The 17951-nt window shown below is 52.6% G+C and overlaps 1 protein-coding gene across 1 annotated transcript; it reads left to right on the top strand.

The window, feature by feature from the left end:
- Positions 1 to 1377: 1377 nt before the first annotated feature.
- TRAM2 (translocation associated membrane protein 2) lies at positions 1378 to 17366 on the top strand. Its single transcript, XM_048935373.1, has 11 exons — positions 1378 to 1572; positions 7789 to 7852; positions 9112 to 9221; positions 9454 to 9570; positions 10567 to 10625; positions 11074 to 11158; positions 11258 to 11328; positions 11667 to 11771; positions 12151 to 12309; positions 12850 to 13013; positions 13251 to 17366. The coding sequence occupies exons 1-11, from the start codon at positions 1453 to 1455 to the stop codon at positions 13322 to 13324; spliced, it is 1128 nt and encodes a 375-aa protein (XP_048791330.1). The 5' UTR covers positions 1378 to 1452; the 3' UTR covers positions 13325 to 17366.
- The last annotated feature ends 585 nt before the right edge of the window (positions 17367 to 17951 follow it).

The following is a 17951-nucleotide window of genomic DNA, read 5'->3' as shown; positions in this document are numbered from 1 at the left end:
AAATAGAAGAAATCGACCTGAGGTTTCTCCCCACAGCTCCCCGCTCCTCAGCCACAAGAGGGAGGTGGTGCTCAATGCTGCCGGCGTGCATTTCTATTTCCAGAGGCCGTGCGCCCATCCCACACCCAGACCGTGGGACGGGGTTGGGACTTGGAGGACTGCTAACAGCTGCAGCAGCCCCAGTGGGAACGGGTGAGGGCGAAATGGGAGGCTTTGGGATGCTGGAGGTGGCTGATGCTGTGCACAGTGAGTGCCTGGATGGATAGTGATAGGACAAGGGGGAATGGTTTAAACTGAGACAGGGGAGGTTTAGGTTGGATATGAGGAGGAAGTTTTTCCCCCAGAGGGTGGTGAGGCACTGGAACAGGTTGCCCAAGGAGGCTGTGGATGCCCCATCCCTGCAGGCATTCAAGGCCAGGCTGGATGTGGCTCTGGGCAGCCTGGGCTGCTGGTTGGCGACCTGCACACAGCAGGGGTTGGAAGTGGATGAGCATTGTGGGCCTTTGCAACCCAGGCCATTCTGATTCTGATTCCATCCCACCACACTCAACCTAAGGTTCTCCTCCCACCTGACCTGGAATAAAGGATTTCTGCTCATTTGCTTCTGATGAGCCCTTTTTGTTTGCATTCTTGTCAAGAAAACCCCCTGCAGCACTGCAGAGAGGCAGAAGGGACCTTAGCTGTGTGAACCTATGGCAGGAACGGGGAGTGGAAGCCCAGGGCCGGACTGGACAATGAAGGGAGTGACTGGAGCTGCCCAGAACGGGCTGTGCTGCTCACCACTGATCTGGAAGAAGGAGCAGGAATGAAAACTCCGTCCCTCCCGGCGCTAACAATGCCCAGGCAGACATGCAGCTGCAGGGCTGGCACCATCCCCCATAGGTTTGCTGGTTTGGATGTACCCCATCCCTGCAGGCATTCAAGGCCAGGCTCTGGGCAGCCTGGGCTGCTGGTTGTCGACCTGCACACAGCAGGGGGTTGACACTAGATGGACACTGTGGGCCTTTGCAACCCAGGCCATTCTGTGATTCTAGGATTCAATGTGGGTCTGTGCTGCTCGTGGCCGTGCTTGCGCTGGGAGAACATCGAGTGAGCAGGAAGGCGATGCCCTCCGGCGATGCCCTTCTCCTAGCCCGGCATTATAGCTTAAGAGCTGTTGGCTGCTTGTTTTTTGTCGTTTTCTTTCCCGAGCTGCGACTTCATGCCTCAGTTCCTCCTTTCCGCGGTGCAGCCCCGCGCTCCCCCCGCACCCAGCCGCGGAGTCGGGGCGGCTCGGCGGCCACGCGTGGGGCCGGGAACCGCGGAGGTGGGGCCGGGGAGGACCGGGGAGGGGCGGCGCCTGCGCGGGGCGGCCGCGGAGCTCCGCGAAGTTGTGCGGGGCCCGGGGAAGTTTGCGGCGGGGCGGGTGGCTCCCGAGTCGCTCCCGGTCCCGCAGCGCTGCCGGGCGCGGCCATGGCTTTCCGGCGACGGGCCAAGAGCCACCCGCTCTTCAGCCAGGAGTTCCTCATCCACAACCACGCCGACATCGGTTTCTGCCTGGTGCTCAGCGTGCTCATCGCTCTCATGTTCGAGGTGAGGACCACCACCCCTCCCCCCCCCCCCCCAACTCTCCCCTCTATCCTCCCTTTCCCATCCCCACGCGTGTCCGATCCGTTCGTGCCCTGCCTCGTTGGCTCCGCCCATCGAGGACAGCCCCGCCACCACCCGCCTGCCCGCGACCCCCCGTCCTTCCCACCCCGATGTGATCCCCTGGGTGCGGGTCCCCTCTGTGCACCCCAATGTGGACGGGGTGTCCCAATGGCCCCCCTAGAGCAGCTCTGAGGTGGCTGTGGGGCACAACCCCTCCATCCTGGGGCACCAGAGCCCTTCCATCCTTTGGGATGGGGTTCCTCCATTCTTGGGGCACCGAAGCCCTTCCATCCTTTGGGATGGGCTCCTACTATTCTTGGGGCACCGAAGCCCTTCCATCCTTTGGAGTGGGGTCTTTCCATTCCTGGGGCACCAAAGCCCTTCCATGCTTTGGGATAGGCTCCTTCTATTGTTGGGGCACTGAAGCCCTTCCATCCAATTGGGATGGGCTCCTTCCATTCCTGGGGTGCCCTCCATTCTTGGGGTACCAATGCCTTTTGTCCTTGGGGTGCCAATCTCTTCCACCCTTCGGGTGCCAGGTGCCATCCCATACAGTCACCATCACTCTCAACACTGGGGTCCCCCCTCGCTGAAATCCCCTTAAGGACCCCAACTTATGTGCTGGCTTTAGGGGTGATCCATCCCTTTGCCACCCCCAACCCTTCTGGTCGCAAAAGAGCCTCAAGCTGGGGGAGTGCTTGCAAACCTTGGTTCTCTTGCACATGCCCCCAGATCTGCCACCGCTGTTGGGGATGGGATGGGGATGCATCGCTCACCCACCCCACATGGAGGAGAATGCATTGGGAAGGAAAGGAAAAACCAACCCCCTCACTGGAAGTGTATTTTTGGGGCTTTTTCTCAACACCATTCCCCTTTCCAGATGTTTTCTCCATGGGATGAGCAGCGGAGGTCCCACTATGACAAATCTTCCCCCCTCCCTGTCTCTTCCATGGGGAAACCCAACTGTAGTTGAGCAGTGCTGGGAGCGCTCTCCCAGCTCCGGCGCCGTCCCTCTCAGCTGCAGTCCTTTTTTTTTTTCTTTCTTTCTTTTTTAATTGGAATTTATTTCTTTATTTATACATTTCCTCTTTCGGGGGAGGAGACGGGAGGAGGGACGGAGGCCTCAAGGAGCGCCTTCTCCCTCTCCAGTTCTCCCCGACGTGGAGGCACATCGGGTGACTGCCGGCCTCTCTTCTCTGCAGCCTAACAGGACCCCCCTCTCCCCCCCCCCCCCCCCACATACACACCATCCCCGCCCAAACCCTCCCCTTCTGCCCAGTGCCACGTTTCAAAGCAAATCCAGCCGGGAAAGGGGTGGCCGGGGGGCCTGGCGGAGGAGGAAAGGCTCCTTGTGCAGCAAATCGCAGCCGGAGGAAATCCATTTCCTTCGTACCCTCCCGATGGCAGCACACCCCCCACCCTCTTCTTTTTTTTTCTTTTTTTTTCTTTTTTTGGCTTTTTTTTTGTTTTTTTGGCTTTTAATCCCTTCCTTTTCCACACCGATGGAGCGATGCAGCTCACGGAACCCATGGGTTTGCATCCGTGTGGGTTTAAGCCACAGAGTGCAGCTCTCCGTCCCGAAACTGCATGCAAACAATGCGAGTTTCGTTGCCGTGCTTTAAAAGAAAAGCAACCTGGTGAGGTTGCATCTCTGGTGGTTCTCATCTGCAGCTGCATTTTTCGGGCACGGCGCTCGTAGGATGTGGGGTTTCGGTGGCCGCGGTGCTGTGAAGGAGCTGAGCCCCCTTGGGGCTGGGGTGGAGCTGGGGGGTTGAGGAAAGGTCTCTTCTTCTTTTATTTCCATAGCTTTTAATTCATTCTCCTGCTTGTGCTGATTGCTGGCAGGGTCCTCCTGCAGGGTGGCTGTGTCAGGCAGCACCCACCGTAATCCTCCCCATAGCAGAGGGCTTGGGATGCCTCTTTTGATCCTCACTTCTTTATCTTGCTCATCTCCAGCCTTCCCCCTGGGGTCCTGTGCCCATTGCTGCCATCCCACTGTGCTTTTTTTGGTGTCAGCTTGCACATTTCATAGAATCATAGAATCACAGAATGGCCTGGGTTGCAAAGGCCCACAATGCTCATCCAGTCCCAACCCCCTGCTGTGTGCAGGTCGCCAACCAGCAGCCCAGGCTGCCCAGAGCCACATCCAGCCTGGCCTTGAATGCCTGCAGGGATGGGGCATCCACAACAGGGCAACCTGTGGCAGTGCCTCACCACCCTCTGGGGGAAAAACTTCCTCCTCATATCCAACCTAAACCTCCCCTGTCTCACTTTAAAACCATTCCCCCTTGTCCTATCGCTATCCACCCTCATTAACAGCCGTTCCCCCTCCAGTTTATAAGCTCCCTTCAGACATTTCTGCCTTTGGATGCCTTTTCAACGCCTGGGTGTCCTCCCCATCCTCCTCCTCCTCCTCCTCGCTGGGTTCCCACCTTCCTCATGCGGAAGCAGCCCAGTGCTGCTCACAATAGGGCTGTTTCCTGCAGGGGAGGGCTCTGTAAATGGGATTTTTAACCTTTTCCCAGGCAGCCCCACTCCAGGCAACACGGGCAATGAAGGTGATGCTCAAAGGCTTCTGAGCATCTCCCACTTCATAGCATGTGTCCCAATGGTTGAGGGTCACTGATGTGGCACTGAGGGACGTGGGCAGTGGGTGGGGGTGGCTTGGGTTGATCTTGGGGAACTTGGTGAGCATAGAATCATAGAATGGCCTGGGTTGAAAAGGCCCACAATGCTCGTCCAGTTCCAACCCCCTGCTGTGTGCAGGGTCACCAACCAGCAGACCAGGCTGCCCAGAGCCACATCCAGCCTTGGATGGCTGTTTTCATGGCTGATGGGTCATTTCCAACCATAATGATTCAATGACATGAAATCCTCCTTGAGCATCCCTTCGGTTCACAACTTCACCCCAGCTCAGTGGGTTGATAGCAGAAGCAGCCTGGGAGTTGTTTTGCAGCAGGGACTGGGTACTGGTGGTGATATGGGGACACAATGCTGCATGCTGCCCTTTGCCTGTTTGGGTGCTGGGTGCATCCTCATAGAGGTAACATGGGTTGTGGGGGCATTCCCCCAAAAGGAGCCATCCCAAATGCAGCCATCCTTGCCTTCCCACCCAGCCCAAAGCCTCCGTGACACAAAACCCTCCCAGATGTTGTGAGTGCAGTGGTGCCCCTTCCTTGGGACACCCAAGGTCAGGCAGGATTGGCTGTGAGCACTGATGGAGCTGTGGGTGTCCCTGTTCAGTGCAGATGGGACAGATGGCCTTTAAAGGTCCCTTCCAACTCAAACCATTCGATGATTCTGTTATTCTGTGACTCCGTGGCTTTCGCTGCACAGAGTGCATGCGGTCACTGCCTCCACCAAAGCCAAGTGTGTAAAGTTTAATTTAATTTTTGGGGTTTTTTTTCACCAAAACCAGCTGAAGGTTGGAAACACAAAGCAGCTGCTCTCCATCCTCACTTTGCATATCTTATTTTCGCTGTTTGGCAGAAAAATGAAAGCCAAGCAGGGCTTGGCTGAGCCTGCAGCTGCCCACCTTGCTCATACCCACATTGGGGAGCACAGGATGGGGTCGGGCAGCATTTGTGCAAGTTAAATCTGGGGGAGACCATGCTGTTTTGAGGGCTTGTTTCATACCTGAGCTGGAAGGGCTTCCCGTTGGTGGGTTGTGAGTGGGGCTTTGTGCAGGATTGACTTTTCCATGCTGCCGTGGTGCCCTGCTGTGGGGTGAGCCATGTGTAGGCAGAGGGGCTGCGCTGCCCTGGGAGGAGGGCTTTTTGAGAACGGCTGCTGTTTACTTTCCAAAGCTCTGGTCCAAAGTTTGGCCTTTGGTTTACATATAGAGCCTGTGTCAATGCCTACCATGGATCAACACGGCTTGCTTTCAGCAAACACTGCGGCTGGTGGAAGGGAGAAAAAAAAAAAAACAACGGAGAAAAGTCTTCTGACAGCATTTTATCTGTAATTAGGGTTGTTTTTCAAGCACTGGAAATATTTTCCCAGCTCGGGCTGCTGCAGCTCCCCCAGCCTCCCCCACCAGCTCTGCAGTGATCAGAGGCTGTGAGAGCTGGGGCTGCTTGGCCCAGAGCTGGGGGGTCTCAGGGGGTCTCACTGCAGCCATAAATCCTCAAAGGACATGCAAGGGGATGGGGCTGTGCTCCATGGAGCCCAGGGCAGTGCAGGCACACAGAGCACAGCCTGGAGCCCAGGAGCTGCCATCAGCAGCAGTGCTGTGCTGGGCAGTGCTGGAGCCCTGGCACAGGGAGCAGGGAGCAGTGGGGGCTGCTCACCAGGGGTTTCCCAAAGCCACCTGGATGTGGTGGAGCATAAAGCACTTCCTATGTGGTATCTCATCCCTTGCAGGCAAATCCCACTCCCCTTGTACAATTCCAGTATCAAGATCTTATTTCAGTGTGAGCACAGCGAGTGTCTTCCTGCTGCAGGTCTTGTGCCTCTGAATAATCCTTGGCTCACCAGCTTCTTCTTTCTGTGGCCTATCCACAGGCTGCTTAATGGCAGCTTAGAAGTGTCTGCTTCCTGAGCCAAGGAACCCTCGCTTCTGCCTTCATAGGATCATTAAGGTTGGAAAGACCAGTAATGTCACTGAGTCCAACCATCAGGAAGATGTCAAGGGAGGTTTAGGTAGGATGTTAGGAAACGTTTCTTCTCTGAAAGAGCAGTGATGCAGTGGCACAGCTGCAAGTGGTGGAGCCACCATCCATGGAGGTGCTCCAGAGCCGTGGGGCTGTGGCACTGAAGGATGTGGTCAGTGGGCATGGTGGGGTTGGACTGGGTGATCTTGGAGGTCTTTTCCAACCTGAATGATTCAAGGATTGAAGAATGGAGGGATGTCGCTGGTGTCCTGGCTGCCATGTCCCTGCTGGTTCACACCATCCGTTGTGTGCTCCATCTCATGGAGCTGCTGCTCTGGAAGCTACCACTCTGCCTGTCCAAAGCTGTGTTTGAGCCTTTACAAAGCCTGAGGGCCATCTCCAAAAAGCCACAGATGCAGCTCTGGTGATGCACCCCAGCCTCTCTGGCTGGTTCCAAGACTTCATCCTGGAGATGGTGCTTCTGGTTGTGCTGTACTCCAGGATGAAGTAACCTTGCTTTCGTTGCCAGCAGGGCTTACAGGAGCCAGAAGCATCTCCTTAAGCCAGCCAGGCGATGCACTTTTTCCATAACCACCCCAAATTCTGCCTGATGTCTCCCTCTCCTTGGGCACTGTGTTCCTCACTTCTCTGTTCCTCCGTCAGCAGAGCCCAGCAGTATTTTGGCACTGGGGCAGCTGCATCAGCCCCTTGCTCAATGCCCTTAGGAACAGGATGGGAGCGCTTGGCAAAGCCCCTGTGTTTTCTCCCCCAATAACTACGTCCTGCAAGGCATGAAGCAATCCTTCCAGCTGGGTTTTTAATAGTTCTCAGCTTTTAAACAGTTGCAGCTATGTCTGTGAAGCTGTCTGTCAGCTGTGGCACTGTTGGTGTTGGTTGTGTGAGAGGCTGGAGGCTTGTGAAGCCCTCAGGCTGGAGGTAAAACCCTGCCTATATGCAAGCTTGGACAAAGACAAGGGCATGGTCAGAGGCTGATGTTGGGTTTTGGGGTGTGCCAGTCTTGGAGAAGCTTCTTTGGGGTACAGGGATGGGATGCTCAGCTCTGCCACAGCACCACAGAGCCTTCTGCCTGGGTGCTGGGGTTCCCTCCCTTCAATTAAAAGCAATAAATGAAGAATGAACAGCATACCCTTCTTGGCAGAGGACCCAGCGTCTCGTGTCTGGAGTTTTATTTTCTTTGATTCATTCTGGGGAGTAGAATGGATGGGTCTGAGGGATGGTTGTAATTAATACAGCACGTAACACTGCAGAGCTTGGTGGGACCACAGCGGTGGCTGGGTAACACTTGGGCTGGATGGGTGCTGCTGAAGGGATGCTCGTCCTCCAGGAGCAGCTTCCCCACCAGGCTTTGCTGGCTTTTCCAGATTTCTTTCATCCTCCCCCTTCCCAAATACCTGGTCCCATTGGGAAGTCTCCTTCCCATACCAGTGCCTACACCCTTCCCATCTGCCCACCTCACATCCCCCTTTCCCAGCACAGTAAAAAGTTGGCAGAGGAATGAAATTAGCAATTAAATTTGCTTGATGCCCCCTCTGTGTGTCTTTGACAGGTTACAGCCAAGACTGCTTTCCTCTTCATCTTACCTCAGTATAACATCAGTGTGCCTACAGCAGGTAAGAGATGCTGCTGCTCCGGGAAAGGAATCACCCCAAATCCTTGCTGCTGGCTGCCATGGCCTCACCTCCCAGTGAAGGGTCTTCAAATGTGAGAAATGTTGGGGAAAAAAGGGTTTGCTTGTGTTTTGGCTGCTCATTCCTACCTCCCAGCCACAATCAGGGCTGTGAGCATGGTGTGAAGGCAAAAAGAAGTGCTTTGGGTGAAGGATGGGGCTCAGCATTGGGCATACACTTGGAACACACAAAGCCTGGCCTGGCAGCAGGATGGTGTGGCTTACTGAAAGGCGTTGAGCATTCCTCCAGTCGAAGAGAAGGGTGCAACAAGAATAGGATGAGGCAGACACAGAGAAGATGGAAGGGCAGCCCACTAAGTCATGGCTGAAGGACTCGCTCTGCTCCCAAATTGAATTGTGGTCTGTGTTCCCCTACAGCACAGTCCAGACAACTTCCTCTCTTGTGCCTGAAGTGATTTACTCATCTTTAGCCTTGCAATTTTATCATATACTGTGGTTATAAACCCTGTGAGAGGCATTAGCTCAACCTCTGGTTTTGTACAACGCCCAGCACATGGGGACCAGGTCGTGCACATCTTCACACCAGCTGTCTTCATAAATCCTATTCTAACCTTACTAGGACACTTCCAGTCTTAAAAGCAAATATGGGCTGAAGCTTTATTTGAGGGTAAAGAGGGTTGGTGACAGATCAGATAGTGAGGACTGGGGCAAGGGGAAGCAGCAGCTTGGCAGGGCCTGACTTTCACATTGCAATGCTTTCTGCAGCTCTCCCCAAATCTACTTCTTGCCCACAAACTGCAAGACTGCAGATAGATACCGAAATGCAGACTGTGGGAGTACTTTGGGTGCTGTTAGGTCTCCCATTGCTCTGGAAATGCAGGCTTCCCTTGAGTATTTCTCATCCTCTAGCCCCGTGCTGCTTTCTTAGATCTCTTTACAGCGCAGTACACCTCTGTTCAGGCAGCTGAGTCCTGCTTCTGAGTGTCACCTCCCTTGAGGCGTGTGACAATTAAGAAGCTGTCCCCGCATTGCCAATGACCTAACTCAGGCTGAAGACCTTTTTTACAGGGCTTTCTTGCAGCCATGTGGCCACTGGCATAGTCTTGACCTCTCTCTGCCTCCAAAATGCATGCTCCCATCCAAGCTATGTTGGTTATAGCCACCTCAAGGCTTCAAGTGAGTCATAAGCCTTGGAAATCGTTGGCATTGAGAGGTCTTACCCACAGTTTGATCTCTTTGCAGATGGGGAACTGGTCCAATATCACTACGGTCTGAAGGATCTGGTCACCATCCTCTTCTACATCTTCATTGCCATCATCCTGCACGCAGTGGTGCAGGAATACGCCCTGGACGTGAGTGCAGTTTGGTGTCTTGAGTAGATGGAGTGTCTCAAGTACCATGGATGAGACACAGTCCTGCTGCAATCAAATGTGGCTCTGGTGTGGTCCAGAGACTGGGGTGGCCACGTGTAAGCTGTCATCTTTGGGCGATGCTTAGGACAGGGAGGAAGAAGAGAAAGGAGAGTTGCTGACCTGGTGGCTCACGTTTTCTTTTCCTTTCTCCTTTCCCTCTGCTTCATCCCAGAAAATCAACAGGCGTCTCCATCTCTCCAAAGTCAAACACAGCAAGTTCAATGAGTCAGGGCAACTGGTCGTCTTCCACCTCACCTCTTTGATTTGGTGCTTGTACGTTGTGGTGACGGTAAGGCATAGGGCTAGCTGGACTTTGGGTTTCCTGGGGGGAATTTTGGGTTTCTGATGAAGAAAAACTATGAAAGCAAAGAATCCCCCATCAACCTTTGGGCAGACGGTGTTGGAGAGATCAGAGTGTTGTAGCAATGAGGAGGATTTGATATGCATTGAGGTCTAGCTGTGGTTCCTGGCAGTGCTGGGAATGGATGCTTGGGGAGGGGTCCCCTCCCTGCTGCTCAGGGGGTCCTGCCAGCCCTCTTAGAGGACCACTGTCACCTCCAGATCAGTCCCTTTGGGAATCTTCAGGCTTTGTTCCTGCCCACACTGCACAGAACAGGTCATCCTTGCGTCCCTTGCCCCTCTCCTGGCCTTTCAGGAGTCATGCCAATTAAAAGAAAAGACTTGGGGCAGTGAGGGCACAGGTGATGGTGACAACTGGCCTCAGGCAGGATGAATTTTCCATGCAAAAATCTCTTTGCAAAACCCAGTGCAGACCCCTGTGGCAAGACCTGTGCACATGTGGAACAAGAAGGGAGCTCCTGTAATCTCTGTGAGTGCAGGGGAATGCAGGCGAGTGGAAAATTAAACTATGTGATGCATATTTAATTGGTTTTTGTAGGTGTTTTTTGTTCCTCTTTCTCCTCAGAAGTATTCCTTTCTGCTGAGTGATGCTTGGGCTGGAAATGCCGGTTGGGAAAAGCCCCCCAGACCATGCACATGGTTTCTTGCAGCTGCACTACTGATATTTCATCCCAGTGTTTCCAGAGCATCCTCCTTGCATTGCCCAAACCCCAAAACATCCTGTCCCTCAGCTCAGGGCCTTTTGTGCAACCACAAACGCAGCTTTTGTTACCCAAACATGGGGATGTCATGAAACTAGAGACGTGGGAACGTATCTGAGCTTGGAGAGCTCAGTCCTGGCTTGTGCAGGGGATGTTAACCTTGCCTCATTGTAACCACGTGCTGCCTTGTTCCTCTATCTGACGACTTTGCCTCTCTTTTTCAGGAAGGATACATATCAAACCCCCAGAGTTTGTGGGAAAACTACCCGCATGTTTATCTTCCGTAAGCACTCACATTTTGTTCTTGGGCTGACTGCTTCCTTCCCCCATACCATTTTCCATGTGGCTGAGAGCGGGCTGCTGGCAGCACAGAGCCCTTTGCATGCAGCAAGATCCTGGTCAGGGGTGGGCATCTCCTCTGGGGCTTTGGGGAGGGTGTTCTTGAAGGGCTTTTTCATGGTTTAGTTATTCATCACCTTGGGTAGGTGGCTTTGCTCTTCGTTTTCCATGGTAGAAACGAAGAAGAGGGGATAATTCTCCCTTCTTGGGGTTTTGCAAGAGTGAGATTTGCTGGGGACGTGGAGACCACAGCACAAACACCTGGATGAAGCCCAGACTCGGCTAAATGTAGTCCCCTAAATCCAATGGCATCGGAGCAGTGAGGGGATTGCTTGGGGCCCCAGGAGCCCACGGCGCCCAAGGCTCGCTCCGCAGCTCATCCCTGCCTTCAGCTTCCAGGTGAAGTTCTTCTACCTGTGTCAGCTGGCCTACTGGCTGCACGCGTTGCCAGAGCTCTACTTCCAAAAAGTTCGCAAGGTGAGAGCTGTCCAAGGGCTCCAGGCTCCTTGGGGCTTTGGGATTTGAGGGGGGGAGAGGACAGGGTGAGGGGATTATCACTGCTCTCTGCCCTGCCAGGAGGACATCCCACGCCAGCTGCAGTGCATTGCGCTCTACCTGGTGCACATCGCCGGCGCGTACCTCCTCAAGTGAGTCGTCTATCTCTGTGTCTTGAGCTGGGGCTTTTGCAGGGTTTTTCATCCCCAAATTCTTTGTCTGGGGCTGGGAATCCAGGGGGATAAAGTAAATAGCGTGAAAGTTGAACTCCTAGCTGCAGGATGGTAAAGAGCTGTTTTTGTGAGGGATAAACTACTGGTTTGTTGCTTTGATGCTTTGGGGTCGGGGATTTCACCATTGCGATCTGGTCATCTGAGCTGTCCAGCTTTGGGCTGGTGCTTTCTGCAGCTTAGGGATGGAACATTCTGGATGTGAAGGACCAAAGCTGACCAGCCTGGTGATGCTTTTTTCTTCTTCTCCTTCTTTGTAGTTTAACCCGCTTGGGGCTGATCCTCTTGCTGTTGCAGTATTTAGCTGAATTCTTCTTCCACATGGCCCGGCTGGTCTACTTCACAGATGAGAACAACGAGAAATTGTAAGTGGGTGAGCTGGCCATGGCATTCCATCTCCAGTGCCCTCTGGTTTTTGCTGTCACCTTGCAGCTCAACACTGGGGGACACTGAGAGTGCAGCACAAAGTGTATCTCCAGAAGAAGTTGGGTTGAGGTTAGGGTGGGGAGAGTTGGGAGCAAAGAGGTTACTGAGCTGCACAGTGCTAAGCATTGGAGCATCTCCAGGTCAGGAAGGGGAGATGTGCTAGGGGAGATGTCTACAAAGTGCTTCTGCACCACGGTGCATGCTGGCAGCGTGACCTTCTGCTGAGAATGGGGTGACATTCTGTGGCAATGGGGCGCTGCATATGGCCATGGGGCCCAGAGGCTGCTCCTGTCCACATCTCTGCTTGCCTTCCATCAGGTTTAACGTCTGGGCTGTTGTCTTTGTGGTCACCAAGCTCTTCACGCTAACCCTCTACATTTTGGTCATTGGCTTTGGTCTGCCACGCGTGGAGAACCAGGCCCTGGAACCAGAGAAAGGGAATCTCTTTAGCTTTCTCTTCAACCATATCCTCTTCAGGTAGGAATGTCCTGCACCATATCTGTTCCTTCTGTGCATCCTTTCCTGTGAATATCTTGTGAAACTATTTCCCTCGTATTTGTTGAAGGAAGTAACCAGTTACAAAGGATGAACTGAAGCAGACACCTTAGGGAAAGACATGCATGTTCTCCCTTGTGGACCCGTAACTGTGTATTGATGTGGTCAATGAAAAAGGAGCTTTTCCATCTGCTTGTATGTGTTTGGATGCCCGTTAACGGGGGAAGCAGGGGATGGGATGGGCTGCCATTGTTTTGGGCAGTGCTGATTGAGATGGGCCTTACAGCTTCTACAGCTCCCTGAAAGGAGGCTGTGGCGAGATGGGGGTTGGTCTCTGCTCCCAGCTAACAGTGACGGGATGAGAGGTGATGGCCTCAAGTTGCGCCAGGGGAGGTTCAGGCTGGATGTTAGGAAACATCCATCGGTCCAGGGGAACCTGGACCACCGGTGCGGGGTGAAGGCCAGGCCGATGGTGGCCTGGCTCCTCTCTTCTCAGCCTTGCCTCTTCTCCACCCCTGCCAGAATGAGTGTGCTGCTGTTGGTGTGCCTCTTCCAGGCCTCGGTGATGTGGCGCTTCATCCACTTCCAGCTGCGGCGCTGGCGGGAGTACTGGCACGAGCAGAGCAGCAGGAAGCGGGCCGCAGCCTGCGCCAAGCAGCCAGCCAAGCCGCTCAAGAGAGACTCGGGTGAGCAGGGAGCGCCGGGAGACGGGCTGCCCAGATTGCTGTGGGTGCCTGCAGTGCCCAAAGGCAGGCTGGATGGGGCCGTGGGCAGCCTGGGCGGTGGGAGGTGTCCCTGCCTGTGGCCAGTGGACGGGCTTTAAGATCTCTTCCAACTCATTCTATAATGACGTATAGAATGTGTATCCATATATGATGCTGGCCCACACAGGTGAGGTGAGGTTTTTCTGTCTCTGTCCCCAGGTTACCATGAAAATGGAGTGGTGAAAGCGGAGAACGGCACCTCGCCGCGAACCAAGAAGCTGAAATCACCCTAAAGGCCTCGGCTCCTGGGGAGGAGGGCGAGGGGCCAGGACTGAGGGCAGCCCTTCCTCCCAGTCCTCACAAGGTTGTCTTGAGCAGCTTGGGATCAGGCCGTCTGCCCGAGGTGTCTCACTCTCCTCCCTTTCTTTCTTACTTTCTTGAACCATTTGCAATAAAACCAAAAAGGTCCCTTTCCCCTGCTCCTTTCCCCTGCAGGAGCCTTTTCCAAGCCTCCTCTGGTTTTGCCTTCCTCTGTTTCACCGTAAATCAGTGTGCAATTTTATTATTTTTTTTTCTATTTTAGTGTTTGGTTATTTTGCATTTTTGTTACAAATGCGTTGTAGATGGTTCCGAAATACTTTTTTTGCTCCTACAGCATGTTTCTCCCCTCTCTCTGTGTTGATTCCCCCATCCCCTGGTTCAGGGCCGTGGCAGTTTGAAGGCTCCATGTGTCAGCTATGGGAACGGGCTCCAGGGGAGAAGTACGGGGACTCTGAGACCCATGAGGTGCTCATGGCTGATGGTTTCCCCTGCTGGGGCAGTCCAGCCAGCACTCAGCATGTGTTGCATGATGTCGATGCTGCAAATAGGGACTAGCGTCTGAGGGAGGAACCTCTGTAGTGTCTTGTCTCTCTCTGGTTGAGTGGGGTTCCTCCAGCTCCTGGCTTTGAGCTAATTTTAGTGATCTAGGAAGCAGAGAAGGGAGACGAGTTCCCTCTTCCTATAGGACCCACATCCTAGCCTTTACTTGCCCCAGCTTTTCTGGTACAGCTGGGTCCCCTTTATTCTCTGGACTGCCCTGTAGTTGTTCTGCATCCCCCAGCACTGAGAGCTGGGCTCAGGGCTCTGCAGCTCATGCCTTGTTGAAGGGCAGTGACATCCTCAGGTCCAGGTGAATCCTCGAGCCTTGCCCCACTCTGAGCCCTGGCCTGGCTCCTGTCAGCCTCCTGTGCCTCAGACCTGGCGTGCTCATGGCTCGTCACCTCCTCCAGATGAGCGAAGTGGCTGCTGCAAAGGGTTTTGCCTTAATGGGACTGTGCCCCTTGTGCTTAGCCATCCTCATTCCTACCATGCCAGTCCAGCTGTGCCATCTGCAGCCATCAGCTTCTCTTTCCATAGGGTACACAGTTGTATCCACCCAAGGTGCTATCAAATGTAGGGTTTCTTCCAAAAACCCTAGCCCCTTCATCCCTTTCTGAGCTGTGAATGAGATGACAGGAAGGAAGCCAAGGGCTGTGAGGAGTAGCTTGTACATTAGGAAAGGCCTGTGAGGCATAGCTGTTGGCAAATGGAGTTGTCTTAAATCTACCTCAGAGGCCGTCTTTTGCTACAGACCACTCTCTCTCTTGCACCTCCCTGACCTGAGGTCTGAGGGAAGCCCAGGTGCCACTGGCTCGCTCCCCTTTGCTGGTGGGCAGCACCTCCTGCCCAGGGTTTTCACAGGTCGGTGGGCTTCCTTGGGGTCTGTGCACCAGTTTGGATTTGGCTGGTGGGTGCTTCTCACCCCATAGCTCTTGTTTGGGGTGCTTTCTGTAGCTGGGCTTTGCTGTTGGTGCCTCTTGTGCAGCAAAGTCAGCTGTAGCTCCCGGTGCATGGGGTCGAGGAGAGCCTGGCCACTCTTTGATGTGCAAGGCAGGATGGAAGCCCACCTTCCTTATGGGTGATGGGATGTGTGGTCTCATGGCATGTCACTTGCTCAGCCCCTCCAGGCATGATTCTAGCTCGGGCTTTTTGCAGTGAGGCTGGCACAGTTGTCATTTGTATCTTTCGTCTTTTGGAGAATGAGAGACAGTTGTTTGTCTGCCACTCTTGGAATGGAGTCGCTTTTTCCTCCCTCTTTTTGTCGATGTCATTTCTCCCTTCCTCCTCTCCTTGCAGAGCCTCAGCTAATGCTGGGCACAGGAGGGAGAAAATGTGTAGGGACGTGAGTACAGTTGCTCAGATTCCGCTTGTTCCTCTGTTCCCGTGACCTCTGAGTCAAACAGAATGTCAGCAGGAGTCTGGAAGAAGGTCCCCCTTTTTGAGGGGAAGTGAGGAAAGGAGACTTTGAAGCTGGCGCCTCTCAACAGCTGAGGATTGGCTCTGTTGACAGATGACACATACAATCCTCTCAGATACTGGCTGCTGAATAATTCCTCTTCCTGCCTGCTTCGCTTCAGGCAGCTTCTCCACTTGCACAATCCTGTGTCTTCATAGAGTAGCTAATTATCGTTGTATCCCAAGTGCCTTATGTTGTCGTGTAGCGTCTCGTGTGCTTGATCTGTGTAGTATAGCAGCAGCTGAACACCCTTTCTCCTTATGACATATGTACAACATATGCTACATTTATGTACCTTTTTTGTTTAGATTTTGTTTTTTTCTGTCTTTTGATAGAGCTACCAGTAAAAGGGACAGTTTGCTTTGGAAATATTTCCATGTTTTCTTTCTGCTTGTTGTTTGTTATTTTTTCTTAAGCCCAGAGATGATGTTCTTTTTTGCCCTCCTCTGTCTTTAATCCTCTGAAATCTTCATCCTTCTTCTGTTACGCCAAAGCATGGCATGACTTCTGTTTGGTTATGTAGTGCTGAGCCTTTGCTATAAGGCAATGCGAAGTCTCATCCTCGAGGTTTCCAATCTGCCCCCCATTGGAGGGGCTGCCCCGAGCTGCTTCTGCCTCTGGCTTTTAGTGCAAACACCATCTCTGCAGTAACTGCTTTTATGTCCATGGCATTTCTCAGCAGACCAAGCCTTCTTTTCAGCCCAAAGAACTTTCACTGCAAACGGTTACTGGTCAGTCTTCCCTTGACTGCTTTGTGTGCAAAGATGCTGAGAGCCCTCCATCATTGAGTAAATGCTCTTCTTGCATCCCATCCTGTCAAGCTCCCTGTCATCTGCAAAAAAAAAAGCCACAACCACACCAACAAACCCAACCTGAAGCAAGAGCTGTTGTCTGCCACAGTGCAGGAACTGATAGACTATGCAAGTTCTGACTTTGTGTAATCACTGCTTGCTCTGCGCCCTTCCTGTGGGCTTGAGGCTGATTCTGCCATCTGTGTCTATTACCAACGTAAGGTCAGGGACTGAGTAGTCTGTGATTTTTAGTGTGCAGTGTGGTGTTCTCCTGTCCTAGTCTAGAAACCTTTGAAATACTGGCAGCAGTTCTCTCTTTTTGTTGCGGAGAGTTCAGGGATGGGCTTGGGAAGAGAAGAGGGTTGAAGAAGAACAGATGTAGCATTTCACATATAATTTTTGAGTGACTCTTACTTTGTGGGGCATTACAGTTATGTTTTGTTGTTGTTTTTTTTTTTGTTTAGGATTTTTCTTACTCATGTTTGGGTTAGTGGTAAAGACAAGTTCTGGTTCCTCTGTAGGACCCCTTACCCCTATCTTGTTTTAAGATGTATTTCTGACACGCTTCCCTGTCGGAGGGGAGGACTACCCTAGGATCCTCCTCTGACCCCCAAGTTATTCCCAAGGCCTGTAGGTACCACAGCATTACTGCAGTGCATGGGGATTTGCAGCAACAGCTGCTTCTTACCTTGGATGAAGTTTTGGTAGATGGAGCCTGACGTGCACCAACAGTAGGTGGAGATTTTGGGGTCTGATTTACAGCCTTCCTGGAAGCTTTGTGAGCATGCAGTAGATGGTTTGTTTGGCAGGCTTTGTACTCAAACGGTGAAGTTTGTTACGTAGCCTCGGGGCTGTGGGTGGGAGTTTTGCTGGCAGAGAGGAAAGATGGCCATTATGAAAGCCAGGCGGAGGCACGTAGCTTTCCTTCAGGTATGTTGAATTCCATGGACCAGAACTTCAGCAAAAGGAACTCGAGGAAAATTTGTTGTTCTTCCATATTCCAAAGTTTTGAATTTTGGAGAGGGGCGGTGGGGAAGCGACAGTCTGCAATATTTTATCCATCTCTCATTTGTTTCATTCTTCCTGTCACGTAAATATATATATATATTTTTTTTTTGTACGGTTTATGTTCGTTGTCGTTTACTGTTCAATGACTTTTGTGATGAACTCAACAGAAGTATTTTCTGAAATAAATAAATAAAAGGCATAGATTCTTCCATTACTGCTGCTTGCTGACGCTTTACCATGCTGCTAAGTTAAGAGAGCAGGCTGGGATGGGCCGTGCTCCTCTCCCTCCTGCCACGCCAGATGTGTCCATAACTTTGGACCTCATATTCCCCATAGCTAGGGCTCATATTCTTGAATTTCCCATGTCTACAGCATGGGCAGCTGCTTCTGAGTTAGTTATCAGTGGCTGCCTCGCTTGCTGGGAGTGGAGGATATGGGCATTTGTAGGATATGATTCATTTGATGTGGTTTAGGTGCATAGTTTCTGGTGAGCTCAATTGTATGCTTTCTGCAGCTGGCCCTGGGCATGCTGCATGGGTTGGTTAAGTATTAGGTTACAGCTTTCATAGCACATGCAGAAAACAAATTCTCACTTTCTTTTCTACAGCCTGTAACTGCTGTAACTTCAACTGCAAGTTCTTGGGCCGCTGGAAAAGCTGTGTAGGGTGGCTGTTAGAAGTTAAGTCTTTTGCAGCTCCTGCTGCTTGGAAGGCACCTCATACAACGCCAAGCCATGCTTTGAAATCTGAGATGGACCTGAGATTGCTTTAACAATTCTCAGTCAGAGAGAAGAGCAGCACAAAA

Source organism: Lagopus muta, chromosome 2, assembly GCF_023343835.1.
Source record: "Lagopus muta isolate bLagMut1 chromosome 2, bLagMut1 primary, whole genome shotgun sequence".
Classification (NCBI taxonomy): Eukaryota; Metazoa; Chordata; class Aves; order Galliformes; family Phasianidae; genus Lagopus; species Lagopus muta.
This window is presented reverse-complemented; position numbering and strand designations above follow the sequence as displayed.